This window comes from Scatophagus argus, chromosome 23 (genome assembly GCF_020382885.2).
Source record: "Scatophagus argus isolate fScaArg1 chromosome 23, fScaArg1.pri, whole genome shotgun sequence".
Taxonomy (NCBI): Eukaryota; Metazoa; Chordata; class Actinopteri; family Scatophagidae; genus Scatophagus; species Scatophagus argus.
Window position 1 is genome coordinate 14,713,330 of NC_058515.1, and position 15,070 is coordinate 14,728,399.

The following is a 15,070-nucleotide window of genomic DNA, read 5'->3' on the forward strand; positions in this document are numbered from 1 at the left end:
ATTGATATAGTCAGTCGTACCAGAAGGCACCGTGATTTTATAGGCACCAGTAAGAAACTGCGACTATTTGTTGCTTATAGATTCATGTGCATATTTCACATTACAATTCAGCTCCTTCTGCTGGAAAAGAAAAGTGCACGTTTGTAATGTAGTGTGAGGAAGTTTTCCTCTGTGTGGACATGATCTGTTTAGATTTATTTAAACATGTAAATTTAAATTTTGTTTAAATTCCTCTTCAGCCTCGGGCTGCTGCCTAAAATTGATTACCAATTGTGACTGACGGTGGAGGAAGAAGTAATCACCTTCACCACAACTTAGACATTTAAGGTGGAATACTTGACTTTTTTTGAAAGGGACTGTTTCCCTTTCAAAATAAGTGTATTATGTGAGTGTGTTTAATAATTGCCTTGTAAAGTAGCTTATTACTGCAAATATCTGATTAAGAGCAAGAATTATTCAGAATATTCTAAGGTAAAATACTAATAAACACCACAGATGAAACAGATGCGATCAAAGTGAAGTACCTTAAGTGTCCTTACCCCGTGCATATGGTTATTGTCAACTCAGTGTGACTTTTACCAATTTAACAATTAAGTATAAAGTTGCTGGGAAATCAAAGTAAGAAAAGCTACCCAGGTACTTATAGAAATGTGGAAAAAACATTATTATAGATCAGTTTAATGTTGTTGTAAAGAAAGAAAAAGTCATTTTATTATTTATGGAACCAAATACAACAACGCAGCCTTTTCACGTGTAAAGTGAATTAGTCCCGCTTCATTTTTGTGCGTTTTTAACTGAAAGTCCATGAAATATTCAGAATTCAAAGTTTGTAAAGTTTCCTCCGGTATTTAATGGTCTATAGACATAAATTAAGTTAATTTAACATACGGCCTGCTCAGCGTGCAGCGTTACTTAGATTTATTTACTTTTACTTGTAACTGAGTATTTGTACACGGTGGTGATACTGCTGTACTGCTGATCACGGGAGGTTTATTTAGCTACCTGTAAGCTAATTGTTATCCTCCATTTTTCCCCCGCTTATTTCCATTTTTGTGTGACGTCACGCAGCCGGAGCGCGTGCGGCTCAGTATGGTGAGCTCGCGGCCGGGAGGGGGTGGTGGTGGTCAAACCGGGAAGCTTGGAGAAAGTCTTCAACCGAAACCCAACACAACAACAGCCAAACACGTCAAGTAGCAACAAGTCTTTAAACGTTTCAGCGCCGCGGAAGCCGCCGACCGCCGAGCCGAAGCGTTTAAGCGGCCATGGAAGGCGTTTCGGGCGTAAAGTTGTCGGTGTTGGGGTGAACTTGTCCCGAGTTGCTGTTGTTGGTGGATGTTAGCGACGACCGACCAAACGGAGGAATAACAATGCTGCTGCTGCTGCTGCTGTCTCCGTTTTGACTCGGCTCCGGTTTCCTCGGGTAGACGGGAGGAGGAGAAGGGAAGGTCGAAGAAGGAGAAGCGGTGAGCAGCAGGACAAGAGACATGGCCGAAGCACGACCGGAGGAAGAGGAGGAAAACGCGATGAGGGACACCCGGGAACAAGTGGTTCGACGACAGCCAAACAGCTCCGGAGGTAAACGGCGACAAACGTTCAGTCGTCTCGTGTGTTTCCGACTGATCCCACCTGAGCTCGAGTCCAAGTATCGACACCTGTGGGGCAGATGAGTTGTCACTGGTTTAACTTGTCGTGAGGAACACCTGTGGTTTGTCTGTGGTGTTCCTCCATGTGGAACTGCAGTATTTTTGTGGTAATCTGGATGAGTGTTGGTATTTTACAGTACTTTTACTCCTTCGTGGTCTTCCACTTGTGTGATATTTGTAGTATCCCTCTGAAATCCTTCACAGGACTGATATTTGTTCAGTTGTTCTGGATTAAAAATGCTGGTTTAACACGCAGAGTATGACGTCATTGTTGAGCTGCAAGGTGGCCTGCGTCACGTAGAGTTTGTAATGAGAGAAATATGTAGGAGAGTTTTTAAAGTGTCAAAGGGAAAGCAAAAAAGTCTGCCCCAGCTTCTCACATGTAAATATTTACAGTTTTCTTTCACTTGTGCGATATTAAACAGCTTATCTCTACATTTCAGCCAAAAGAAGCAGGTTGAATATGTCGCCTCTGCACGTTTTATTCACCAACCAGTCAGCAGGTCGTCAAGCGGCCGAGTGGATATTCGACAAATAACTCAGTACTCGTGTTTTACCTGAGGGGGGGATGTGAATTAAAAGAAGTCAGTCAGACTGAAAGTGAAATGAACTCTGAGAGTGTGGGCCAACGGGCAGAAACCTCACCATGTGGGTCAAAGTTCACACATGCAGGCGTAAACACTCCCCACTGTGACGGGTGCAGGCCTGTGCCAAGACTTACGGCCATTAGTTTACTCCACAAGTCTCTTTGTCTCCGTCCGTCTCCGTCTCGTTCAGGGAAACACAAAGTTATAGTTCAGCGTGACTCTTAAGGCTCTTTGTAATTCAGTGTGTGAAGCGCACCATCCCACACAAGCCTCTGGGTATCTTTCTGAACAGATCCCCGAGTGTTTTTCCAAACAGGAAACCGTCCCTGTGTTCCATATGCAGGTGGCTTTGATTATATCGGGTTGTTGTGGACCGTGTTGCCTGTCAGTGGTTTGGTTTTCACCACAGCAATTAGATGATAATAAAAACTGAAGCTTCCTGATTTGTATTTTAAGTGCTTTAAAATCTTTTAAAAGGTGACAGTAGAAGATAAAATTGTCCTCCTCAGCGTCAAAACACTCATTCTCAGGCGATGTCAGTCGGGTTGACTGCACTCTGAAAGCATCAATTAACAAAACCGCCTGTCAGTGATGTGGAGCCACCACCAAGAGCACAACAAGAAGGACGTTTAAAGGGGCAGTTCACCCCATCTGGTGCCACGTGGTTCCAGTATATTCAGGAGAAGGCAGACGTCCCTGCAGCCAGACTCTAAAAACTCTGCTGCTCACACCAAAACCAAATCCACTGTTTTTTTGAATTTGGGGTGAACTGTCCCTTTAAAGGCGGTCCGAGCTCTCAGATCTGGGATCTCAGTCAGCTGTTGTTGTGTAATGAAATTCGGGCATGTGATCGTGACGAGCTGAGGTCACCGAGTTCCCATCAAACGTGTTTCACACTTTGTAAACTTGAGAAAAGCGTTTTGGGTCACCGGAGTTGCACCAACAGTTTCCAACCAGCAGGAAACTTTCATGTGCGTCTGAACGTAACAGCATTTGGATGCGGACCGAGCTGGTGACACAACATTAAGCTGCATTCCAGCGCTGTGGTTTCTGGTCTCTCCGAGGATTTCAAGGCAGCTTGTGATTCACTTCTCTGGCATGTGACGTTTGTTGTTTCCAGCCTCTCCTCAGCAGCTCCATCAAAATGTTTATCAGATGGAGAAATGAAAGTGACGGAGCTGAAGCTGAACGTCATCCTCTCGCAGATCCCTCACCAGCTTTCTTCTTTCCCACACAGATTTTAGATGGTAAACGCCTCATGTGAGTGTCCCAGCTTAGTGAGCGTTTGCCAGAACGCGGCAAAGTGTGTGTCTGCACAACAACACCGCGATCAATCAGAAAGTCAGTCGCCGACTACTCTGATAATCGATTAATCGTTTCAGTCGTTTTTAAAGCAGAAATGTCAGGACTTCCTGCTTTTCTTTGTCAGTTCTGACGGTAAATGAAGAGTTTTGGGGGTTTGGACTGGTGGTTGGACAAAAGAAGTAATAATTGATGTGGGTTGTTACATAAACAGACCAAACCAATACTGAAAATAATCCTGAGCGGCAGCTGCGATCGTGTTTCTGCCTGATGAAAATCAGTCCAGTTTGCTCTGCTTTGGTCTCCACCCTCTCCTGAGGAAACTTTATTGGCAGCAGTCTGTGTGCTGTTTGGTGCTGAGCGAAGTTGGTGAAAACTGCTGCTCAGTCTGGAAGTGAGTTTGATGACGCTCGACCGAAACAAAACAGTAAAAGCCAAACGATGAGCTGAGTTAGTGACGCAGCATCTTTCACATACACGTGTGAGCTCATTTCGTTGTTAATATCCCAAATTATTATGGCAGCCTCGTGTTTAATTCATTTAATTCCATTCAAGCTTTGATCTCTGGCTGCTGACTCATAACCTGTTGCTTCCTCGCAGCCAGCAGAGGAGGAAAAAACTGCTTCGGTGTGCATGAGCGTGTGTGAACGCAGCCCCGGTGCAGAGCTGCAGGACTAACATCTGGAAGTGTTAAAACTCCTGATGACTCCAGCAGAATCACGCAGCAGCCAATCGCGGCCTCACTTCCTGGATGCTCCCTGCCAATCAGAACGGACGGGCGGTCCGGTTGGAAGTTTAGAGACCCACAGAGAGAGACAGAGAGACAGAGGTGGGGGTAAGAGAAGAAGAAGACGACAGACGAGAGAAAAGATAAAGTTTTATCATAGTGGAGGAGGAAGGAAAGAAGAAAAAGACAGAAGTGTTTTGTGTCTTTGCTGGATTTTCTGCAGACATTCGGTCTGTGTGGACGGCAGGCTGACCTGAGCGACGGAGGGAGGGAGGTAGGAAGTGGAAAAACGCACACACAGGCAGAAAAACAGTCCAGCTGTGCATCCGAGACAGCAGAACCACCTTTCCTCTCCTCTGCCTTCTTTCTCTTTGTTCAGCTTGGAGAAAGTGGGGACAGAAGGTTTAAGTTCTCGTTTTGTTTACTTGTGTCCTCCTCAGCGTCCCTCGGTCCTCCTCCCTGGGGTGTTTCACCTGTCCCTCAGGGTGGACAGGGACGGGGATGTCCTCGGTTTCTCTTTGGATGTAGATCCTGTAGGTTGCGCTGTTTTCTGTGTGCGCTCCAGCCACGACTTTCAGTTCTGTCTTTCAAACAAACTGGACTCGTAAAAGGCAATTAGTCAATCAGAGCAGGAAGTGAAGAGTCTGTGGGTGTTGGACAGACGAAGCCGTCTGAAGACACTTTATTGACTAAATGGTGACAACATGAAAATAATCAGCAGATTAATCGGTAGAGAAAATAGTTGTTGGTTGCAGACTCTTTTGTTTTAATCTTGGGAAGTTTACACGCGTTGAAAGTGTGTCAGTTTTGCAAAGTGAATGAAACCTGACGTCCACTCATGAGCTCTGTCACAGGAAGCAGAAACACCTGAGACCTTCTGCATGCTGCTCTCCCATACAGGAAATCTGCCTTCACGCATCCATGTTGACTGCTCTCCGTCTCGTTGTCTTCGCAGGTCGTCCTGACAGGCGTAAGCCGGAGCACCGTCACAGGTAAGACTCCTTGTTGTTCTCACCTGGCACCGACATGTCCAGGTGTTTGGGAAAGCTGTGATTTTTGCTGGTGTAGAGAATAAATCAGCGATTCAGTGCTTGTGACTGTGTTTTCCATGTGCAGTCGGAGCTTTGAATTAACTCAGGCTGCTCCCACGACCCTGCAGGAATCATTTCCTGCTCTTGAACTCCAGCTTGGGACTATTTTCTGCTGTTTCCTCGCTGACTTGCAGGGACTACTTTTCTCCTCTTTGGTTTCTGGGTCTGACACACTCCTGAAAGTATTTTGGCTGTTGGCCGGTTGGCATAGCAACTAGCTGGAGAAGTCACAGGGCTTAAGGACTGTGTGTGTGTGTGTGTGTGTGTGTGTGTGTGTGTTTACGGGGGAAACCGAGCCTCAGTTTGAGTCTGTTTCGCTTGAAAAGATGGCAACAAGAGGAACTAAAGTGACTGTAAGAAACGGCAGACGGGATCACAGTGAAGGCTTTAATTTGAGGTGTTTACGTAAATACTGAGTGAAGTCAGCCCTGGTGTGTTCTCATTACCTCAAGTCGGTGTGACGGCTGTGAGGACTTTTTTGTTGTTGTTGAGCGTGAAAACACACATTTAAAAACGATCTGCTAACAACTATTTCCAAAGTTGAAGTGGCTGAAGTGCGCTGACGGCGAAACCTTCGCTTCTCTCGCTGCCATCTGAAGTCGTGATTCGGTCTCCAGTCTAACTGCTGGCCATCGAACTGCAAAATGATGTCATGGGCCAAGTTTGTCAAAGAAGGACTTCATCAGTAAAAACTCAAACTACGGCTTCCAAAACAGTCCAAACAAAGAAAAGCTGTGTTTTATTTTCAGCCATGTTTGATTCTGACAGGGAAGACTTGAAAGTAGAGGATAAGAGGAGCTTTTTCCACCCCTGTTCAAAGGAAAGCTGTGTGTGTGTGTGTGTGCGTGTGTGCGTGTGTGTGTTTGGGCAGCGTCAGGCCTGAGTCATGTGTGTCTGCTCATGGTTAACAGCTCTGTGGCAGAGAGACGGTCAGAGACAAAACAGACTGAAAGTCGATTAAGAGGAAAAAGAAAGTATAAAACCCCTGACCGCCTTCTGTGGTCTCGCCGAGTCTGCTTCTTCTTCTGGTGATTCCTAACCCGCCTGGCGACCTCGGCTCAGTTTCAGGCTCCTGGCTCGTCCCGGAGTTCCTGAAGGATCCGTCTGTCTGATCATTTTGACGGTTTGGGCCTCAGACAGGTGAGGTCTGGGAATTTGATGGACACTCCCAGTCTGAGGAATTTTCCAAAATGTCTTCGTCTCCCTGGGAGTTTACCAAAATGTGCTGTGAGCAGATTGTTCAGGGTAAAACCAACATTTAATAGCCCACAAAATGAGAAGCTGTTTGGGTAGAGGCGGTACTCTGGTGACTTTCCGTTAACCACAACAACATTTTTCTTCCTTTTCTTCCTGTCTCTGTAGCCAGGGTCCTCTCTCGTCCATCAGGGCAGCCATCAAGAGAAGTGAGTACCCATGAAGTCCCTCTTCTTCTCTGCCTGTTCTGCGTCTCCGTTTCAGTTCAGCAAAAGTCGACCCAAAACTCTAAATGCACACGAGTCCAAACAAGCAGTCTCTCAGCCTCATGGGGTCCCTCATCGCTGGGACCCGATGGGAAACTCTGAGCCGAGCTGTAAGAGCAGAAGGTGTCGCAGAGATCTGGAAACGTTTGGCTTTTTAGAAATGGAAAATTTGACCTTTTTATGGGCTCATGAAATCAGTGATGCCACTCCCAAAACTGGACTGTTTAAGTAGTCCTTTACATTCCCTTTATTTAAAACAGGAACGCACAGTATTACTACATTATTACTACAGAATGTACAACGCTTTTGAAGATGTATTTCCTTCTTTTCACGTCTTTCAAACCTGAGCTCTTTGCTTTTATTCGCTTTGTTGCCTGAAAACTGACGTCTCTGCTTTCCTGTCTGCCAGCCTCCACCAGGACCACGTCTCTGTCCGAGCCGTCCAGAGACAGAGAGCGAGACAGAGACAGAGACAGGGACAGAGACAGGAGGTGAGACGAGTGTTCATCCCACACGTGGAAGTCGGGTTCTTCGCCTGCTCTGTCGTGCGTTTTTATGTTGATGCTCTTTAATCAACTTGTCAAGTCAGGAAAAGCGAGTATTTTTAGTCAACACTGAGCGGGACCGTTTCTGCTGACGGTAAACAAGCTGTCTTATGAGGAGCTCATCACTACCCTCTTCCTCCCTGCAACACACACACACACACACACACACACACACACGCACACACACACACATGCTTGGATAATTCCTGGATTTAGACCAGCAGGAACATAACCTGTTAAGAGTTTTGTTGCGTTTTTGTTTTCTGCTGCACACGTTTGCTGCTTGCTGTGTTTGTGTGAGATGTGTTTGAAAACACGCCTCTGCCTGTCACCTTGATCCTCCTGTTGTTGCTCTGTCGGTGACTTCCTGTTATCGGGACCTGTTGCTAGGCGACCAGAGATCACCATCCTGTCTGCGGAGCCGCTGGCCTCCACATCCTGGTTCCCTGGAGGTTCTGGGGGATTCCCGCCTCCTCCTCCTCCTCCTGCTGCGCAGATCTGGGGACCCACCATCCCTCCGTCCATACAGGTGACCCCGTTCACGTCGAGGTCTCACTGCGTTCAGAATGCAAAGGAAAGCGGCTCACTGAGAAGCCGGATTAAAAATGAACTTTGTGTGTGTTTCTCATCCTCAGCCTCCTCCTTCCTACGAGGAGGTGATCAAGGAGAAGACACAGGAGCTCCTTCCTCCTCCTGCTCCTTCCTCCTCATCGTGTCCTGCGTCTACAATAACCATCGCCACCCAGACTGACCCAGGATCAGCCCCCGACCCCCAAGACTCACAGGGTGAGAGGAAGCTCCTGTGTGTGTGTTTTCTTATAGTTTGTGTGTCTGAGACTCACTTGTGTGTTTGTGTGCAGTGAGAAGACCAGCGAGACCACCACGGCCGCCTGTCCCTTACCCCCCCAATCCGTCTCTCGTTGAAGACGTCACCACCAGCCAATCGGCATCCACCTCCCCTGACTGCGTGATACCAAACGCACACACCACCGCTCACACGCCGTGCTGTGAGCTCCTCAGTGAGCTTTGTTCACCTTTGACCTCAGCCTCTGCTGATCAGTCCGACCAGTGGGATCAGTCTTCTGCACCTGTTGACGCGACAGCTCCCCCTGCCACTTCCTCTCACGCCCCGTTGGAGCGCCCCAGGCCACGCCCCCGTACGAGGCTCAGCGTGCAGCCAATCAGCAGTGAGGTCAAAGTTCAGACTTTGGTGAAACTGCGTGAGGACGGTTTGGCCACGCTAGCCGCCCGCGCACAAACTGACAACGCTAACCAGGAAGCGAGGCAGGGGAAGTACCTTCAGGAGCTGCTCGAGGCCTTCAGCGCAGACGACTGGGGCTTCCCTGAGCGGCGCAGCGACAGCAGCGGGCACAGCCAATCAGAGAGCGACGAGGGAGACGAGGACGAGGAGGACATGGCGACCCTGCGGGCGAGGATACAAGCGTTTGAGCAGCAGCAGCAGCAGGTGGCTGAGGGGAGCGGAGGAGACGCCAGCAACAGAGACTTTGTTGCCACAAAGAGACCGGAACCCAGGCCACGCCCTCGTCTCCAGGGACAACCAGCAAAGTCTGTGCCCCCCACAGTTGCCCCGAAACCCAAAAACTTTTCACACGCCCCCAAACCATCCAGCAAGGTGTTCTGGGAGGACGGTGGTTTGACAGCAGACTCGGGCAGCACTGAGGCTTCGAAAACAACTGAAACTCCTCAAAGTGCTGCCGAACCTTCTTTTACCCCTAAACCTGCTCCAGCTCTGGTACCCCAACCCTGCAAAAACACTGAGAAACCTTTAATAACACCAAAACCGCAGCTGGCTGCTGAAACCGTCCAGTCTGGTGCGTCTGCCCCTGTCCCGGCTCCCAGGCCCCCTCCTCCCAAACTCACCTCCTCTGGCAGTGAGACTCCTACCTTATCCAACCCCAAACCTCCACCCAGACCTCCAGTCGCACCCAGGGCCAGCATAGGAGCTCCACAGCAGGATAAGAGCCCCGCAGCTGGGCACAGCACCCCAACTCTTCCCCCCAGACCCTCTGTGGAGGTCAGCGGTGGAGCTCAGACAGGAAGTGACGAGACGCAGGACGCCGCAAACCAAACTGGTGAGTGACGTTCTGCTCGGTGGCATTTCCACTGTGATCTTTACTGACCCCTGCAGGCAGCCAGTAGGAACTGCAAAAACAAATTGGAACAGTTCAAGTAATTTGTTGTAAAAGTCTCTGAGCTTCTGCAGTGTTTTAGTGTTCTGTGATGGTAAACTAAACGTCTTGGCTGGACGAGCAGTCACGCTGAGCTTTGGGAAACTGACATTAAAAACAGAACAAAAACAACATCAGTGTTTGGTCTCCTCGAGTGTCCCTGAAGCAGATCAGAGCTCAGCCGAACGTGGACGTGTTGCCTGTTGAGAGGCCGTCGTGGGTTTGACCCTGCGGCGCTCCAGTGACCGGACTGTCCGTCTGTAAGACAGTCGTGTGGTTGTGAAGTTTGGCCTCTAAAGTTTATCTCCCTCAGCGGCTGAACTGCACGTGTGCAGACTCTCAGGTTGTTCACAAATATTTACACGAGTTTGAAACGGTCTGCTTATCAAGCAGATACCCTGAATGTGCAGCAGCCGCTGATAAGCTTTAGTTTGAATGTTGGCTGAACTTCAGGCTCGCTTGCAGTCGTGATAAAGTTGATGGGTTTGTTGGAGTTTGTTGACTGCTGACATCATACTGGCTGGGATCAGACTCCATTTGCTTCAGTTTAATTACACTGTGAACCCGTGAGGAGCAACATGTCAAAACTAAAAGCAGAAGTTTTTTCCTTCTCGCTTAATTCTGCTGCCAACATTAAATGTGACGATGAATTGCAGAGGGAAGTCACTCTTCCTCCCTTCCTGCCATCTTGTTCACTTGTTGTCTGATGTCAAAAGCAGTTAAATATGACCTTAACAGTAAATAAAAGATTTAAACATTAAATCAGCTGCTCCTGACAGCAGCACCAAATCACAATGACGTGAACCAAAATGGCGTCTCTGTCTGATTTCTTTTTGTTCTTTTGTTTAAAATGTTCTCTGATAATAAAACTTTATTCTGATGTTTGTTGTTGTTGTTGTTGTTGTTTCAGTGAAAGCAGGAAGTGGACGTCCAGGCGTCCCAACCAAACCGGCAGCACTGACTTCACCACGCAGAGCCAGCGGTAAGAGAGTGTGTGTGTGTGTGTGTGTGTGTTTATGTGTAAGCTGGATGAAGCTTTAGTACAATGGAGTGTTTGAGACCTTAACAACATAAATCTTGCTCAGCTCGTTATGTTGCAGAAATATGCAAACATGTTGAGGGCTTTCGTGTGTGTGCAACACAAAGAGGGGGGTTGTATTATTCAGTCCAAACCTTGTGAAAGAAAAATGCTGTGATTGTGTGAGAAGTAAAAAGGTCTCACTGTGTGTGTGTGTGTGTGTGTCTGTTTGCCAGCTCTGAACGTGCGTGTGTCGTCTTTTTTTTTTTTTTTTTCTGCCGAGCCGTGTGATTGGTCAGCTTAGCAGAGTTGACGACGTTATGTGACAAGCCGGACTCGGTCGGCTGCAACATGAACCTCGTGTGAAGTTTTTATTTTTGTTTATTCATTCAGAGCTGCTGAGCCTTTAAAATGTTCTTTACTGCCATCAGCTCACGTTAGCTTCTGATGTGAATAACGTCTCTCCACCTCCAGCTCCACATCTGGCCCCCAAACCCAGCGGGGCCTCAGTGCCGCCTCCAGATCCCAACGCTGCACCGCCCAAACCCGCTGCCACCGCCGCAGCCTCCAGACCTTCAGGGCCGGCCCCGGGTCTGAAACCTCCGGCTCCGGCCCTGAGGAAAGGCCCCGTGACGCAGACCAAACCGGAAGCTGCCGGTGCTGAAGAGCCGAACTCCTCAGACCCTCCTCTGCCTCCACGGTAAGAGTCTTACTGAGTCCACGTTCAGACGAGGCCGCTGTCTTCTCAGGGTTGTTACACCAGCAGTCCTGCTCAGTCCCGTCCTCAGCAGGTTATCTCAGTCGGGTTAATCACAATATTAAGACTTATTTTCCGTTTTTCTTTCCAGACCTTCCAGTTCGAAGCTCCTTCCTCTTCGTCCTCCACCAATCAAATCCACCCCTGGGCGCCCGCCTCCTCCAGCCGTCACCTCTGCCTCCTCAGCCAACCAGATGACTCCTCCCCCTCCTGCCAAAACCGGCCCCGCCCCCTCTGTTCCCACAGCCAGCCAGCCTTCACCCTCAAACACCACTTCCTCTGTGTCAGCCAATCAGATGCAGTCTCAAAGAGCAGCAAAGAGGGGACCACCTCTGCCCCCCCGCCCTAAACCTGGACACCCTCTGTACAGCAGCTACGTGGTGTGGACACGCACACACACACGCATGCACACACACGCACACACACACACACACACACACACTCAAAATGCTGCCACAGATTTCTGATGTTTGTCTTCTCTTATCTTCATGTCTCAGAAACAGGAAGTCCTGATCGTCCTGGACGACCCGAGTCCATCAGAGCACCTGTCAGGCGACGGGAGGAGTCAAACGGCTGTCACCCCTCTCATCCACCCATCACAGTGCCTGCTGGACCTGGACATCCAACCGGAGCCTGTTCCAGACCAGGACAGCCAATCAAAGCCCGCCCTGGAGGACCTCGGCCTGCCAGACTCTCAGGTACAGGAACGAGCTCACATCTTCCAGTTTTAGGTTTTCATTTTAACTGATAAACTGACGTGAGTTTTCTCTTCGTGTTAGTCCATTCTGCCTGTGCAGCCCGCTGAGCAGAAAGAAGAGCCAGAGCCTCCACCTGTCAGGTGAGACGCACCACGTCACAAACCACGAACCAGACTCAGAACTACGTGGTTTTCAGGCGAGCAGCTTTTTCATTTTGTGTTTATTTGTTCGATGCGTGCAGCGGTCCTCGGTGCGTCGCCTCGTTTGATTACGAAGGAGAGGAGGATGACGAGCTCACCTTCTCCCAGGGCGACGTCATCGTCCTGCTGGAGCTCGTCGGGCAGGAGTGGGGGCGGGGCCAGATCCACGGGCGAATCGGGGTATTCCCGCTCAACTTCACCGAGGTGGTGGAGCCGCTCCCGCCGTCGTCAGCCGGGGAAACGGCGAACCCGGCGTTGGCAGGAAGTGAGCCCAAACATCCTTCTGACCTTATATGTGATGAACTGTGTCCTCCTTAAAGCGGCTGAAGCAGATTCGTTGCTTTCTTATTTTTAGACTTGAAAGTAATTGTAGGGTGTTTTCTTTTTGTCTCAACAGCACCAAAGACGTCTCAGGACGCTGACTCAGAGGTGAGAGTGTGTGTGTGTGTGTGTGTGTGTGTGTGTGCGTGATCAGACAGCACTCTTGTGGTTATGACGCCCCCTCATTGTCTTAAGTTGTTTTCATTGAAGAAAAGTGGAAGAACTGGATGGCTTTTTAAATACTGCACAAACATCAACTGTAAATTATTTTAAGTCACTGATAGAAGAACTGATAGTGTGTGTGTGTGTGTGTGTGTGTGTGTGTGTGTGTGTGTGTGTGTGTGTGTGTGTGTGTGTGTGTGTGTGTGAAGGAGTGGGCTGTGGCTCTGTTTGACTTCCCTGGTCAGACTGCAGAGGATCTTTCCTTCCACAAGGGGGCGCTGATCCAAGTGACAGAGCACGTCGACGCTGAGTGGAGGAGAGGAAGACTGGAGGGGAGGGAGGGGCTGTACCCTGCTGCCTTCGCACAGACCTGCCAGGGTACAGCACACACACACACACACACACACACAACACAAGTACACCAGAAAAAACACACACAGCAGAATCGCATTTAAAACTTTTAGACGTTGATTTTATGACATTTTTTATGTGGAACATTAAGAGGAAGTTATGTTGATCCAATAAAACCAGTCCAGACTCGCATCTGTTACACAGCTGTGTGTGTGTGTGTGAATATCCTCCTCCTCTCTTCATCAGCTCGCTAACCACAGCTTCCTCTTTCTGTTTCCAGTCCAGCAGTCAGCAGTCAAAGGCAGAGCCAACTTTGACTTCACAGCAGAGAGTGAGAACGAGCTCACACTAAAGGTGTGTGTGTGTGTGTGTCAAATTTAATATTTATTTAGGCCAGTCAATGTAAATCAGTTTATCAGTGAATTCTGTCAGAAATAGCTGATAGAGTGTTTTCATGTTCACCTCCGTCTGTCCTCGCCCTGCAGGTCGGTGACATCATAACGCAGGTGGAGTCTGTGGACGAGCAGTGGATCCTGGGAGTCGTGGACGGGAAGCGTGGGATCGTGCCTAAAAACTACATTTCGATTCTCTGACGAGGAGGTCTCGACGCGGCCGACGGGACGCCGCGCCGCAGGCAGGTTGGTTGGTTTCCATCGGGACTGGACTCCCACCTGTGGACGCCACGGAGGGTTTACCTGCATGGGCGCATGCGTCACTTCTGCTCCGGAGCCTTTTCACAAAACTTTTCATTCAGTTTTTACGCCTTTTTGTTTTTTCTTATTCGTTACTGAATTGACTCGACGCCCCTCTGGCCAGTTAGATCCTCGCTGTGCTCACTGTCGCCATGACGACCAGGAAGAGGAGCGACGGCGGTGCTTTCGGCCTGTGGACTGGATTTGACTCTTCTCTCCTGTTGAATCCCTGCACTGATGGAAACATCTGACGTCGACGCTCTCACTCAAAAAGTGACTGAAAGTATTAACGCGATTATCAGAAGGCAGTTAACTTTCCTGCGATTGATTAACCAAATAATCGCAGCGCCTCTTGTACGAAGCTGACGAGACAAACGGCGAGTGTGTTAGGAGGCTGTAAACGAGGCGATCAGGCCGTTTACAAAGTGAACCACAGATCAAAAACCCATTCAGTATCGCCAGAGGAAGTTTAACTCGTGGCGCTCAGAGATCTGAAGTCAAAGGACATTTCAAAAACAGCCAGTCGCTGAGCTCACACTCGGTACTCAAACGCATCATGTTTAGAATAGTTAGTCGCACACGAACGGCTGCCATGACGGTTTGCTGGCAAAACAGCGGCTCACGTTTCCAGACCGAACGCGAGTCGCACTCGTCAGCAGAGTCTCGTCGAGTGTTTCATGTCATAGACCAGACGTGGAGTATTTTCTGTCCGTGCTGTCAGGAAATCAGCAGCGATGACCAGGAATTCCTGCGGTCAAAGTCCTCGAAAGGAAAACCTCTCATTCCTGCCACTTCCTGTTTCTTTGCCTCATGTTAAATGTTGCCAGATCAACACTGACTTCCTGTGTACGGAGAACTTTTTAAACTTTTGCTTTCATTTGGCAGAAAAGGCTGAATTTGCTTCTTACATTTCACTGTGACATCATGACGACGATGATGACGATGATGATGATGAGTCAGAGATCTGCTTTCACTGCATTCACGTTTTGTGGTGTCAGCACGTTAAGAAAAATCCTCCACGTGGCGTCTTTAGACTTTTCTGTGTACAAACGTAACGACCTGCAGCGTGTGTGTGTGTGTGTGTGTGTGTGTGAGGGAGATGTGACGTGTTTGTATAACCACAAATTCCAGCTTTTTAATACAAATAAAACTTCTCAGTAATAGTTATTTGTTTCTTTTTGCATTAAACATCCTCATGTTAGCTTTTAGTTTTGACCCTGAGTCTGGACTGTCAGGCGCGGCTTCCTGGTCACGTCTGGCTTCCGTGACGACGCCTTCAGGCTGTGAGAAATAATCAGCTCTAAAATACCAGCAGTTTGAAGATGAG

The 15,070-nt window shown here is 48.8% G+C and overlaps 1 protein-coding gene across 1 annotated transcript; it reads left to right on the plus strand.

Moving 5' to 3' along the window:
- The first annotated feature begins 982 nt into the window (after positions 1-982).
- Positions 983-14,906, plus strand: LOC124054698 (SH3 domain-containing protein 19-like). The gene is made up of 17 exons (XM_046380999.1): positions 983-1,575; positions 5,215-5,251; positions 6,713-6,753; positions 7,220-7,301; positions 7,746-7,884; positions 7,991-8,141; positions 8,216-9,448; positions 10,455-10,526; positions 11,037-11,262; positions 11,411-11,699; positions 11,817-12,017; positions 12,099-12,157; positions 12,259-12,482; positions 12,615-12,646; positions 12,910-13,078; positions 13,332-13,405; positions 13,537-14,906. The coding sequence occupies exons 1-17, from the start codon at positions 1,485-1,487 to the stop codon at positions 13,642-13,644; spliced, it is 3,228 nt and encodes a 1,075-aa protein (XP_046236955.1). The 5' UTR covers positions 983-1,484; the 3' UTR covers positions 13,645-14,906.
- Positions 14,907-15,070: the final 164 nt, after the last annotated feature.